This window comes from Pollicipes pollicipes, unplaced genomic scaffold (assembly GCF_011947565.3).
Source record: "Pollicipes pollicipes isolate AB1234 unplaced genomic scaffold, Ppol_2.1 Scaffold_6138;HRSCAF=7277_pilon_pilon_pilon, whole genome shotgun sequence".
In the NCBI taxonomy this organism is placed as follows: Eukaryota; Metazoa; Arthropoda; class Thecostraca; order Pollicipedomorpha; family Pollicipedidae; genus Pollicipes; species Pollicipes pollicipes.
This window is the reverse complement of record NW_023596818.1, coordinates 14,202,413-14,214,898: the sequence shown is the minus strand read 5'-3', so window position 1 is coordinate 14,214,898 and position 12,486 is coordinate 14,202,413. Positions and strand designations below refer to the sequence as shown.

At 51.6% G+C, this 12,486-nt stretch overlaps 1 protein-coding gene across 1 annotated transcript; it reads right to left on the bottom strand.

Moving 5' to 3' along the window:
• Nucleotides 1–6,940: 6,940 nt before the first annotated feature.
• LOC119105338 (glycine-rich protein DOT1) lies at nucleotides 6,941–10,422 on the bottom strand. The gene is made up of 4 exons (XM_037228806.1): nucleotides 10,374–10,422; nucleotides 7,616–8,255; nucleotides 7,302–7,489; nucleotides 6,941–7,252 (listed from the first exon to the last, which is right to left on the bottom strand). Exons 1-4 carry the CDS (start codon nucleotides 10,377–10,379, stop codon nucleotides 6,941–6,943), a joined length of 1,146 nt encoding a protein of 381 aa, XP_037084701.1. The 5' UTR covers nucleotides 10,380–10,422.
• Nucleotides 10,423–12,486: the final 2,064 nt, after the last annotated feature.

Below are 12,486 nucleotides of genomic sequence, written 5' to 3'. Positions count from 1 at the left end.
TGTGGTCATGTGGGCGTGCCAGTTGCAGGCATCTTATGCAACATTGTCTTAAAAGAAACTGGACGAAGACGTTGGAGTGTAGCCTGAACCTCGTTTTATCCACATCACGCTGTTTTTCGCCGGCCAAGCGGCGGACATGGCGAACCGAGGACAACGGCGCGATCTCCCCACCCCACGGTGACGCTCCTGTCTCACCACTTCGGCAAGCGGCGGCCTTTGCACTCATGACACCGGCCACCGGGTCTGAACTCCCCTCTCCCCCCCCCCCCCCCCCAGCCCGGACTTGTCCGCGACACATGAAGCGTGTCCCTTTTGCCCTTTGCCTGTAGGTGTCGGACATCACTTTGACAGGCATGTGAGCCTACTACAGGGAGGGGTAGAATGGATCAGAATGGTACAGAGCAGCCTGACATTGGTTGTCTGCTGCAGCCAATCTGGTGGCGCCGAGGGGTAAACGTACAAACCTACTCCCTCTTCCTCCACACCATTCCCTTTCCTCACATGCAGATGACCCGGGGCCTAAAACTCGTGTCACCATCAGCATCGACGTCACCTTCCATCTGCATCACCATTTACTCCTGACAGTAAGTTATTGGTGGATGTCCCTCTATACTCTGTACCTCCATACTCGATCTTAAGGTAGCTTTTCATCCAATGCTTTCCAGATGCAATGAACAGCAGACACCTAAATCTCCCGCCCCACCAACGCAGCGTTTGCTCCCATTACCCGCTCCTAATAAAGTGGCAATTTCAGTGCAATGAAGCTTCACACTCTTCCAGTGTCCTTTTCCAAAGACCCTGACTGTGCGCCTGACCTAAAAAAAAAAATGGCGGGCGGTGGTCAGAGCTTTCACATCCGACCCGCGCAGGCCTGCAGCAGCCAATCGCCTTCACCAGTGCAAATATGGCAGACTGGTCACGCCCCTTCAACACATCGTATTGATTTCATTGGTCACTAGTTGGCTGCCAGGCAGTGGTATGTGACCTGGTATCACCACGCGGAAGGAACCCTCCTGGCAGCGGCGCAAACAGGACAGGGAAAGAGCGGCAGCGCCAACCTACATCATTTTCGTCGCAGGGGAAACAAATGTTTGTTGTTTGAATTGCGCCATGTCCTATGCACGACATACATGAATGGACGGTTGTGAAGCCGTGCATGGAAGCACGAAGAATGAAGCAAAATCTGAATGCTGTTGTGAAGCCGTGCATGAAGACCATGCGCATGCACTATGCACACATGTGCGCCAAATATGCAACACGAATAGTTCCACAAACGAAGAATTGCGGTAACTAGGCTGAAGAAATTTAGGTAAGAGCTAACCATCCCTTACGCAAGCTGCGGGCGGTTCTCGAATTGACTGAGAATAATTTGTGTTGCACATCCGATTGATGCAAGAACAAATTGCGACGGAGTGTCCTTTAATGCGATAAAACGAGCAATCGATAATAAAACCAAAGTGAAGTGAGATAAAGTCAAGTGGCAAAAGGTCAAACGGGATCAAAGTCAGATGCAAAAAGGCAAAAGCACAGAAAGCCAAAGGACAAATGGTAAAACCAAAAAATATAAATCAATCACAAAAAGTCAAAGCACATAGAAATCGGTGCATAAAAGCCATACGTCAAAAAGTTAAACGAACAACAAGTCAAATGGCAAGAATCCAAAAGAGGAAAAAATGGAAAATAAAAGACCAATGCAAAATGTCAAAACATCGAAGCCAAAATGTAAAATGTCACAGGGGTGAAAGTCAAAGGGACATATACTGCGTGAATGTTAATCTTCATCTTGTCGTCCTCTACTTCCCCTTGTAACCTCCCCGCTTGTATGTAAAAAGGGGAGGAGACGAACCTAATAATTCCAAATTCAAATGAAAGAGGCTTCTCTGAACCCCGAAGCGAATAAACCTCGTGCATTGTGCGGCGCACTTTCGGGTCAAATCCGGAGCTTTCTGCAGCCTGTGCGGAGCCACGAGGCCCGTGTGTTTCATGTACTTTCAGGCTGAGCCTCCTTCGTGGGTCAGCATGGCCCTTGCACTCCTGCACGAGCCTTTTTGCTGTGGATGTAGTAAGGGACTACGCAACAGGGAGGGAGCAACAGGACAGTTATGCACCCAATTGTTGAGCTGATGAATCCAAATCCGTGTTCACAAGACATTTTCTGCATCAAGTCGTGAAGTTAACTAAGGTTTTTGCACTAAAGGTGTCTACTTACAGAGTCCATGGAGCACCATGCAGTTAATTCTATCCCAATATCTGCCAATACAAATCATTTTATCTTACAACCTGAGCAAAAGCTTATCATCACAGTACTTCATTGCCACCCGAAGACTTTTAAGGGTAACTGCTGCTTGTCCAACCTAAACGTGTTCATTTACAAAGATGGCTGCCTAACAAGCAAAGACTTAACCTTTGTAGATTTAAGTGGTCAGCTTACGTCTAAGATTTTTCTTCTTCTTTTCATTGGTATAAAAAATACAACAAAAAGCCTTTCAGCTTCAGCTATAAAAATGTAATAAATTTCAGCTTAGCCTTCCCAAAACCCGAAATGACCGGGAAGCGTAAGATATCTTTTATCCAAATTAGGGAAGCATAGTACATTTCTGAGTAGTTGAAACAGAAAGTAGTGATAAAGTTGTTGTGTGGGTTTCCTTGTCTTCTTTCTGCAAAAGCTTAGGAGACGCACAAGATGACCTTGCCCAGGAGGTTCCCCAGCAGGAAATCCCACCGCCCACTAAACATCGAACAGCATTGAAAAAACGGGCTGCTGTTTCGGAACACTGCATGAATGATGTGAGGGCTGTAGTGAAGGCCAGGGTAAAGCGTAAAATATCTCCACTTGCTGCTATCCTCTATTGTCACTCACTCTGCCGGCATTCAACGGTAAGCTAACTTTATCGGTAATCCCAAACCCATTTGTTGAACACGAACCGCCTGTGCTGCTCTGGGAATGCATCGCCGCCCGCGATTTTTTGCGCCGGCTGGGTGCAAAAAAATCGTAAATGTCGCGGCCCGGATCGCCTCGGGGGCGCGCCGTCGAGCTCATATTTCACCGGTAAAAAGGTCACTGGGCTGATGTGACACCAATAACCTTATTACGCGCCGCGACCACATTGGCGTTTTCGTGGCCTTAAATGGCCCCGCGGGCGGTCCAGTCGCTGTTCACCCCTCGGACCACTGTGAGCGAACGTATCACGAGGTCAGCGTGCCGTCCGGTCGCTGCTCACCCCTCGGACCACTGTGAGTGAGCGTATCACGAGGTCAGCGTGCCGTCCGGTCGCTGTTCACCCCTCGGACCACTGTGAGTGAGCGTATCACGAGGTCAGCGTGCCGTCCGGTCGCTGTTCACCCCTCGGGCCACTGTGAGTGAGCGTATCACGAGGTCAGCGTGCCGTCCGGTCGCTGCTCACCCCTCGGGCCACTGTGAGTGAACGTATCACGAGGTCAACGGTGGCCGCCGCTTTGGAGCTGCCCCCTTTCCAGCTGTCTGTGCTGCGTAGGGTATGTTCACATCATGCGGTCTCGTCCTGGAACCACGTGCCGCCAACCGTTATTATCTCACGGAGTCGCGCTGCCCTCATATCTCGATTTGACCAATGTGAAGACGAGAGTTTTGTTTTGAATTTGAAGGTCATTCTCAAGCTCTTGACGTGTCATCATTTTCGTCGTATCGTCGTGTTTATCGTGCAACTTGTAACCCATTGACCCGAATCAAGCATTAAGCCATACGTATGGAACGATGCGAAGTAAATGCATGACACGCCATGATCATTGGTGTCATTATTGCCGGGATCAAAACGCCTCTCATAGATATGTGTACAGGGAACCTGAGCTCTGAGCAGAGCCGGTCAGACCGGCGTCACCCGGCGACGAAAGCTCGTCACTCGGCCCTCCCCGGCCTGGTCAGCGGCGCTCCGTCGGCGTCCGGTCCGGCCGCCCCTCCGCTTCCCCGCCTCCCAGCTCTCTCCGCCGAGGCGCGGCGCCCCGACCAGCCGCCGAACCGGCCAGAAGTGGCCGCCCTGAATTCATTAGCCGGTGACTGACCACCCGCCGGCCGGACTACCTCTCTGCAGCGCGGCACCCCCTCCCCGGCACCTGTTGTGAAAACGCGCCAGTCTGGAGGCGGCGGAGCGCGCGTAGCCTGAGCGGGCGTCCGGTTCTCCGGGACAGGTTTCGCGGGGGCCTCCGCGACTCCAGCCTGACCCCCTTCGGTCGTTTCCGGCCCCACGAGCCAGACGGGATTTTCGCGGGGTAGTGGCTCACGCCAGGAAAGCCACCGGGGCGGCTCACTGGTTAAAGACTCTCTTTTCCAGTTTGTAAATGCACGTCAAGGAGGCCGCGATTTCCCGACCGGTTGGCAAAACGGTGGTTTCACCCCGTTCTGCAGTTTGGGCTCTGACTTTTGTGAGGATGGAGTGAATGAAGGCTCACGGAGCCAGAAGGCTTCAACCCAAACCGCTCGTGCTAGGGCCGTTCTCAGTCAACACGGCACGTGGCTCTTCATGTCCTCCAGAGGAAACACGACGCCTCAGGAGGCTTTCAGCTCTCTAGCTGTGGTTCGGTAATCTCATTGCAGAATTTCAAGTTTTTGTCTGGCCAGTTCCTGCTTTGGTTGCGTTCGCGTGTATCAGAATATGTGACGACAGTGTAGCGTCCGTGACGAAATCAAGCTCCGGCAATCGTTGCAAAGGTCCGGGTCTCTCGATGATTGCTGGTTTCGGCACAGTTGCTGCATACCGGACACGTGATCGGAAATTCTTCACTCAAAGTGTGAAAGCTTTATCCAAAGTCCAAGCCCATCGTCTGTTGTACCCGCGTCCATCACCACGCGTAAAACACCAATTGAAGTACGTCATCCTTCTCACGTGTATTTACAAAAACAGCGGAGGACGCGCAGACTCGCCCGTAACAACGCATTGCTAGCAGATGAGGTCATCGCGTTGAAAATCATTTCACATCCACGTTGCTGTTGCGATGCAGTTGTGAATGACACCAGATCATTCCACGGCTGTTGAAAACGCATATGGATCGAAACGCACCATGTCGAGAGAGCCGCGAGTCCTGCAGCCACGTGTCCGAGCGTTCTAGGCTCATAGCGTTCAGGGAAAGGTTCTCGGAGAAGCAGTGAAGCGAAATAGATAACAGGAGTGGGCGTTCAAGCGATAGATGCGTCTTGGGTTTCATGTAGTAGCTTGTGTGTAATTCTGGTGTTCTAACAAAACTACAAAAGTAAAAGGAAAAGGAAGGAAGAAAAAGCAAAACTACCAATAAATCATGGCATATTTGGCATATGAAGCGCTACGATTACGATGACAACTAATCGTTGAACGTCATGCCAAATATGTGATGCAAGTGAAAATAAAAATAAATGTAACGCAGGTGAGAAAAAAGGAGTCCTAAGCCAAATGCAGCTTGTTTTGGCCATAGATAGTGTAAGGTGAGTCTGACACAGAATATAGAAGCTGGATTCACATTCGAAGGAATGTAATAACTATCAATAGCGTCGTTGCTTTAGTTGTGTAAAACAGACCATGCCAAAGAATGTTTTTACAGACGTCGAACGGAGAGAATGTAAGAGATGCAGGAGAGAAGTTGCAGGAGAGAAGTTGCAGGAGAGAAGTTGCAGGAGAGAAGTTGCAGGAGAGAAGTTGCAGGAGAGAAGTTGCAAGAGAGAAGTTGCAGGAGAGAAGTTGCAGGAGAGAAGTTGCAGGAGAGAAGTTGAAGGAGAGAAGTTGAAAGAAAACCTGCTGCAGCTGAATACTAATTGCAAATAATTTATGTGAGATAAAAACAATACTCAGGTATGGTGATAGAGAATGAGCGCGAGAGAAGAAGCATATAAAGAGAGGCAAGCGGGCAGAGGAGAGAGGAATGATAATAGGGAGAGAGAGAGAGAGAGAGAGAGAGAAGAGAGAGAGAGGAGAGAGAGAGAGGAGAGAGAGAGAGAGAGAGAGAGAGAGAGAGAGAGAGAGAGAGAGAGAGAGAGAGAGAGAGAGAGAGAGAGAGAGAGAGAGAGAGAGAGAGAGAGAGAGAGAGAGAGAGAGAGTGAGAGAGAGAGAGAGGGAGGGAGAGAGGGAGAGGGAGAGAGAGAAAGAGATAGGAGAATATCGAGGTCGATGAGAAGATGACCAGGAATCCAACAGGAATACAACTGTTAGAACTGTAAGAGCAACAACCGATAAACATGGAGATGATCATGTCTGCAAAGTTAGGGAGTAATTTGTCAAGGCAGGGTGATAAAGAGAGGAACTGGCAGAAAGGGCCCGCAACAACAGGGGTAGGGAATATTCCAACTGAAATAACGTACCGTGTCTATTGGAGAAGCGAGACACACCGCGATCAGTCAAGCGTTGATGGAAATGCTTCGGCGATGAGCAAAGCCTTTAAATGTGCATTTGACCTGAGTTTTTCGAATTTCAACGTCGATTCTGTCCAGCTAGTTGACGGAGAAACAAAGCCTCCAAAGACATACAACTGTTCTCCTGTGTTCTAAAAATATTTGTAACGGTCAATGGAAGGTAGGGGACATCGGTTACCCTGTTGGAAAACGCTGGAATATCAGGAAGGAAGCGTTGCTACATGTGCATTAGGCTTATTTAGCGTTTCAGAGAACAGACTAGATTGGCACAAGATATGCATACACCCGCGATTATATGCGTGACGAAGTTATGCAGGCTCAAGAGCTATTCGACACGACCGAGTCAAAAACCTGTTTGACATATCTAACGTAATCATCGCATCACATAACTCCAACAAAACAAGCCCCAAATCGATTTGCACATTATCATCACACAACAGTTCAATCACACATGCACAAGGGCAGTATTTGAGCGTTCTATGTGCGAAACAATAAATTACTGACGCTTGCCTCTCTGGAGTCGAGCGATCTCTCAAGCGCATAACGTCAAACTCGCTGCGGTTACAAACAAGATGGGTCTCGCGGAGGTCAGTGGTAGGAAGGGGCACCGTAGGACGTCGCAGGAGGGCCGCCGTAGGAGCCGGCTGGGGGAGCGCCGTAGGAGCCGGCTGGGGGAGCGCCGTAGGTGGCGACTGGCGCACCGCCGTAGCCTCCTCCTTTGCCATATCCCTCGTCGTAGTAGTGGTGATGATTTATGATGACCGAGTCTTGGCCACCGCCCTTGCCCTTGCCCTTGCCCTTGCCCTTGTCGCCGCCCTTGCCCTTTCCGCCAAAGAGACCCTTGAAGAAGGAGCCGATGCCGCCTCCCTTGCCCTTTCCGGCCTCCTTTGCCCTTGCCACCTCCGTAGTTTTTGGGCGGAGGGATGTCATCAAGCACGCTGCTGCCCACTTTGACGAAGTTGATCTTCGGGAGGAAGATTGGGAATTTGATCCGGTTGATGTAGCTCTCGTACCAGGGATCGTCATCCCCAACCTTCCCGTAGCCATCGTCATCATAGTCCTCGTAACCGCCGTAGCCGCCCTGCTCTCCGTATCCATAGCCGCCGCCGTAACCGTCGCCGATAGCGTAGCCACCACCTCCACCATAGCCGCCGCCTCCGAAGAAGCCGCCGCCTCCTCCAGTGTAGCCACCGCCTCCGGAGTAGCCACCGCCTCCGGGGTAACCGCCGCCTCCGGGGTAGCCGCCGCCTCCGGAGTAGCCACCGCCTCCGGAGTAGCCACCGACTCCACCACCTCCGGAGTAGCCACCGACTCCACCACCTCCGGAGTAGCCACCGACTCCACCACCTCCGGAGTAGCCACCGACTCCACCACCTCCGGAGTAGCCACCGACTCCACCACCTCCAGAGTAGCCACCGACTCCACCACCTCCGGAGGGGCCACCGACTCCACCACCTCCGGAGTAGCCACCGACTCCACCACCTCCGGGGTAGCCACCGACTCCACCACCTCCAGAGTAGCCACCGACTCCACCACCTCCGGAGGGGCCACCGACTCCCCCACCACCTCCGGAGGGGCCACCGACTCCCGAGTTGCCGCCATCATAGCTCGTGTAGCTGCTGTGCTCGTTCGGGAATCCTCCGTCATGTCCGGCGACGTGGCCTCCGCCGATGCCGCCGCCGTCGCGGGCGATCGGCTGCTCGTAGCTGACGTGGCTGCCGCTGGAGTCGGCCTGGGCCTCGAGCGGGACGGCGGAGTTGCGCGCCTCTACCGTCAGCGCCTGGCTGGTGGAGGCGCTGCTGGAGTGACCGATCACCTTGGCGTCGGCTCCGGCCCCCGTCACCGGCTGGAAGCCGCCCTGGTCGGCAGCGGCCAGCGCCACCAACGCCGCAAACGCCCACGCCTGGAATAGCAGCGTCGGGTCACCGTCACGCACGGCTCAGACGCGGCGCTGGGGATCGAACACTGCTGTCGCTGCCTCGGACGCTGCCATAGATCGACCACGCGCATATGTCAGGCCAGCTGGGAATGACGCAGGCTTCAAATGGCATTGCACGTGGGCGTGCGGCCCATGCAGGAAACTGCCGTCGCTTGGTGATGAGCTGGGAACCACAGCCGCTGGCGTTCCGTGATAGCGGTGCACAACGAACTGCGTTGCGCCACCCTCTGAAAAGGACCACGCGCAAACAAAGGAGATGAAAAATCGCCACAGGCTATGCTACACGCTCAGCCCCGTGGTGGACTTCGAGGCGAGGTTTGGATTGCAAACGTCGTAAACGTTTCAGTTAGACAAGAGTGCCACAAGCGCACGTCCCTCCAGCGATAGGTGTCTTGGTCCAGCGCCTTAAGCGCCATAGCATACCTTGCCACCTCTGCCTGCAGCGCTGTATCAACCACGCAGATCAGTGGCTAACGCACAGTGCAGGGCCAGTTCAGTAACTTCAGCACGCTTTGAGCCGTGAATTTGTCTGGACTGGATGGGGTTCGTACTGACTGGAGCTGCTACATCATGTTGATCACTGCCTCAGGGTGCCCACATGCCGTTCTCGCGAGAGAAGTGGAGCTGGACGTCATTAGGGCGACTGGTGAAGTGGAGCTGGATGTCGTTAGGACGACTGGTGAAGGTGGCTTTATTGAATCTATGGCAAACGAAGCATAGCAAAGATGCAGAAAAACGCGTAGGACAGCCGTTTGATCACTATAACGGGTCGCGTGGGAGTTTCCTGAATGCCGCAAATGGCGTACGGTCGGCATTCTTTGGTGTCAGGCCAGTCTGTTTCGCGAGATGATTTTGATCGTGTCTCAGTTTCAGGCGCGCGTTGGATTATCACTTGAAATGAGCTTACTGAGTTATGCAGCCAGCATCAACCTTTCAATGGACCTTGAAAACAGGTATGGATCCAGTGTAATATCTGAAGTGAAGCAAAATAGTTTGTAAAAGCACGTTTCGGCATTCCGATGATAATTGATGGCATCACCATCAAAATAAAGCAGACATGTCTCATGTTCATTCAGGCGTTTACACGGCTCTATGAAAGAAAACCCCACCTGCTTTCTCAATTCCCTTTGGATTCGGTCTTCTCTCGAAAGAGCGGACAGCATCAGTCGTATTTGGCAAGCCCGCTTTCTAAGAGTATTGAAATAATGGTAGATAGCATTGCTTGATGCGTGCCTAGGATGAAACCAAAGTCTTAAATACTTTTATGAGATTTAGTAAGCCTTGGACCGCTCTTTGTCGTGTTACAAGGTCCATAAAGCCTTATAACTATCATTAGCATCGTTAGGGAGAGTGATAATGATCAACATTATTGTTTAGGATCATTGTTATCACTACCACCGCTGCGTATCATCACTGTCACATGGCATGCATACTACGTCAGGGATCAGACCTGGCAACAAGCTATCCCATTCTTTTTTTCTGCGCGGCAGAAACTGCATTTCGTTTCGGTTCACAGTTGTGCAACATTATGGCTTAATGTGTTGGCGTTGTACGGCTGCGGCTGCTGTGTGCTGGCCTCAACCATGGCCCAATCTAAAGCCAAACCTTAACACGCCGCGTGACAGCTGCCGAGAAATGACCTATAACTCAAAAGAACGATCCCACAGAATGCTGAAAATGACAATTTTGGCAGATATGTCATTTGAACACCTTAGAATTCCAGCTTAGTTTGAACATCATTTTCAAATGTGTTATTTTGGGCCGATAGAAAGTCGCCATAAAAGTTCACGATCTATATACTTTTAGGAAATTTCACTAATTCTTCTAATCACTAAAAATTCATCAATCAAAAGTGCGATGTTACGACGTGGAAGGCACACGCGACCACCATCCACCGCGCAACAAGACACAAGACGCTTCGCGGCACAAGCAGCCCAAAACCTTCCGCATCAAAAGCGATCGGGGGAACATCCCACATGGCGCGTGGCTAAACGGTATTTAAGAGGCTTACAATGCGTCGTCAGCATGCGCGCCTTCCAGCACGACCTCGTCCGCCGGCACGCCTCGGCACCCTGCACTCACCCTCATGATGAGCTCTCCGTTTCGGTGCGCTGCTCGCAGGCACCTGTCCGTTCCAATCCCGACCAACTGTGACCCGACCGGGTAGCCGGCAGCCTTTATACACGGTCCGGCCGCCCGGCGGGCTTTCTCACCGAGCCGCCGAACGGAGCCCGCCTCCGTCGGCGCACGGATGATGTCCCTCCCCCTCCCCCCCTCCCCCTTGCAATACCCGGCACCGGCGCGGCGGCTCGGTGAGAGCGCCGGGGGATCTAGGACGCGCGCTCGCGATGGGGTTGGTGAGTTGGGGTGATGCGGAGTTGGGTGAGAAAAGGTGAGTGAGAAAGTGGTGTGAGAAGAGGAGGTTCAGAGAGGTGGGAGATAAGAGGTGGATAAGAACAGAGGGGTGAAAGAGGGGGATGAGAAGAGGGGGTGAAAAGAGTTGGGTGGGAAGAGGTGGGTGAGAAGAGGGGGATGAGAAGAGGGAGTAAGAGAAGGGAGTAAAAAGAGGAACGAGAAGAGGAGGCTAAAAAAGTTGGGCGAGAAGAGGTGGGTGAGAAGATTGGGTTGAGAAGAAGCGGGTGAGAAGAGTTGGGTGAGAAGAGGGGGTTAAGAAGAGTTGGGTGAGAAGAAGGGGGGGGGGGAAGGAAGAGGTGGGATGGTGTTCGGGTTGAAGATGGGTGCGGTCCGGTTCCCAATACTTATAGATCCCGGTGTCCGTATCTTTTCTAGGTCTCCAAAGCTTTTTTCAAGGTGCATGGGATATGCTCAATGTTTTGAGCTTTAAACGGGTCACTGGTGGTGGTGCCGTTGAATGCAGTTATGGGTTTTAGCTATAGCATTCCGGCGATGTCAGCTGCGCAGGTCACTGTGAGTGGCAATGTTCCCGATGTTCGGTACTTGTTGCGTCTAAAAAGGTCCTTCGTAAAACCTGCAGTTTTGTCTCGTTCCGGAGAAGCACGTTGGGAGCGGCTGTTTGGCAGGCCAGATCCCTTTACCTTTGCAGCGGCTGAGTTCGAGCCAGAACTTGGTTGCCAGCGTAACTCAGTTAACGCAGCGCGTGCTCGACACCGTAATTGGTATCACGTCTAGCGTATAGATTCAAGGTCGAGGGGTCCTGTTCTGTGCTATGTGTGTGGTTAGGAACTGTCTGGGCTTCCATTTATGAAAAGCAGACTTCCTCTTAGACTGTTAATCTTCATCATAATTTTACCGTGCACTCTTGACCGCAGTCTCAGGCTCAAAGCAACAATAAATAAGCTGCAAAGCTCACTATATTTCAGCAAACATACCCTCTTTAGGTCAGTTTTCAAACTCATCTAAAGCAAACTAAATCTCAAAACTCACCTAAACAAGACACATTTTCCGAAATGCAATGAACTTTGCCGCTTTTTTATTGTATTTATTAGAATTTGAGACCACAGTCAAGGGTTCACGGTATAAAGCTGCCTGGGCTTGTTAACTGCAGTTCTTTGATCTCTAGCCCGCATGGTATTTGTAGTGATGTCCTCGATAATTTGAAGAGTTTGCTGCCTTGAGTTCTCTTTTGGAGATGAAGGGAGAAGGCTCATTCAGAGTAGAGAAAGCGGGGGAAATGCTGAGGTTCATTTAAGCGGCTGCAAAACAAAAAAGCACGTACCAAATCTTCGTCAAATCACGTTCAGGCTCAGGCTCATTTTTTCTGTTTAGTCCAAGCCTTTGGAAGGGATGGATTTCTGGGATTAGACATCAGGCTAAGCAGTGCTCGTTGCGTGAACCCTGGTCCTCGCCATCCGATCGTGAAATTCCGGGTCAACAGCAGAATTCGGTGGCGAAAGCTTAACGTGCCGCAATGCTCAGCACGGTCCGCCCTGTCCTCTGACGTCACCTGATTTTTAGCGTGGCGCTGCCACGGACCGAAGGCCGTCCCTGTCAAAGGCAAATGCATTCGTGGATTTAGAAATGATGTTGCATTTTACGATACACACTTTAAAATTGTATGGCAGAGAATGTAAGGAGCTATACAGTGATGCAAAGTTCAGGGCGAAACATATCGGTATTTGGGCAACAGCAATGTCAACAACTCGCTTTGAGAGCGGGCAATTACGTCGCCGTAAGTTGTGTCGTCTGTAAGCTTCCCTTGCACGCTGCGCTGACG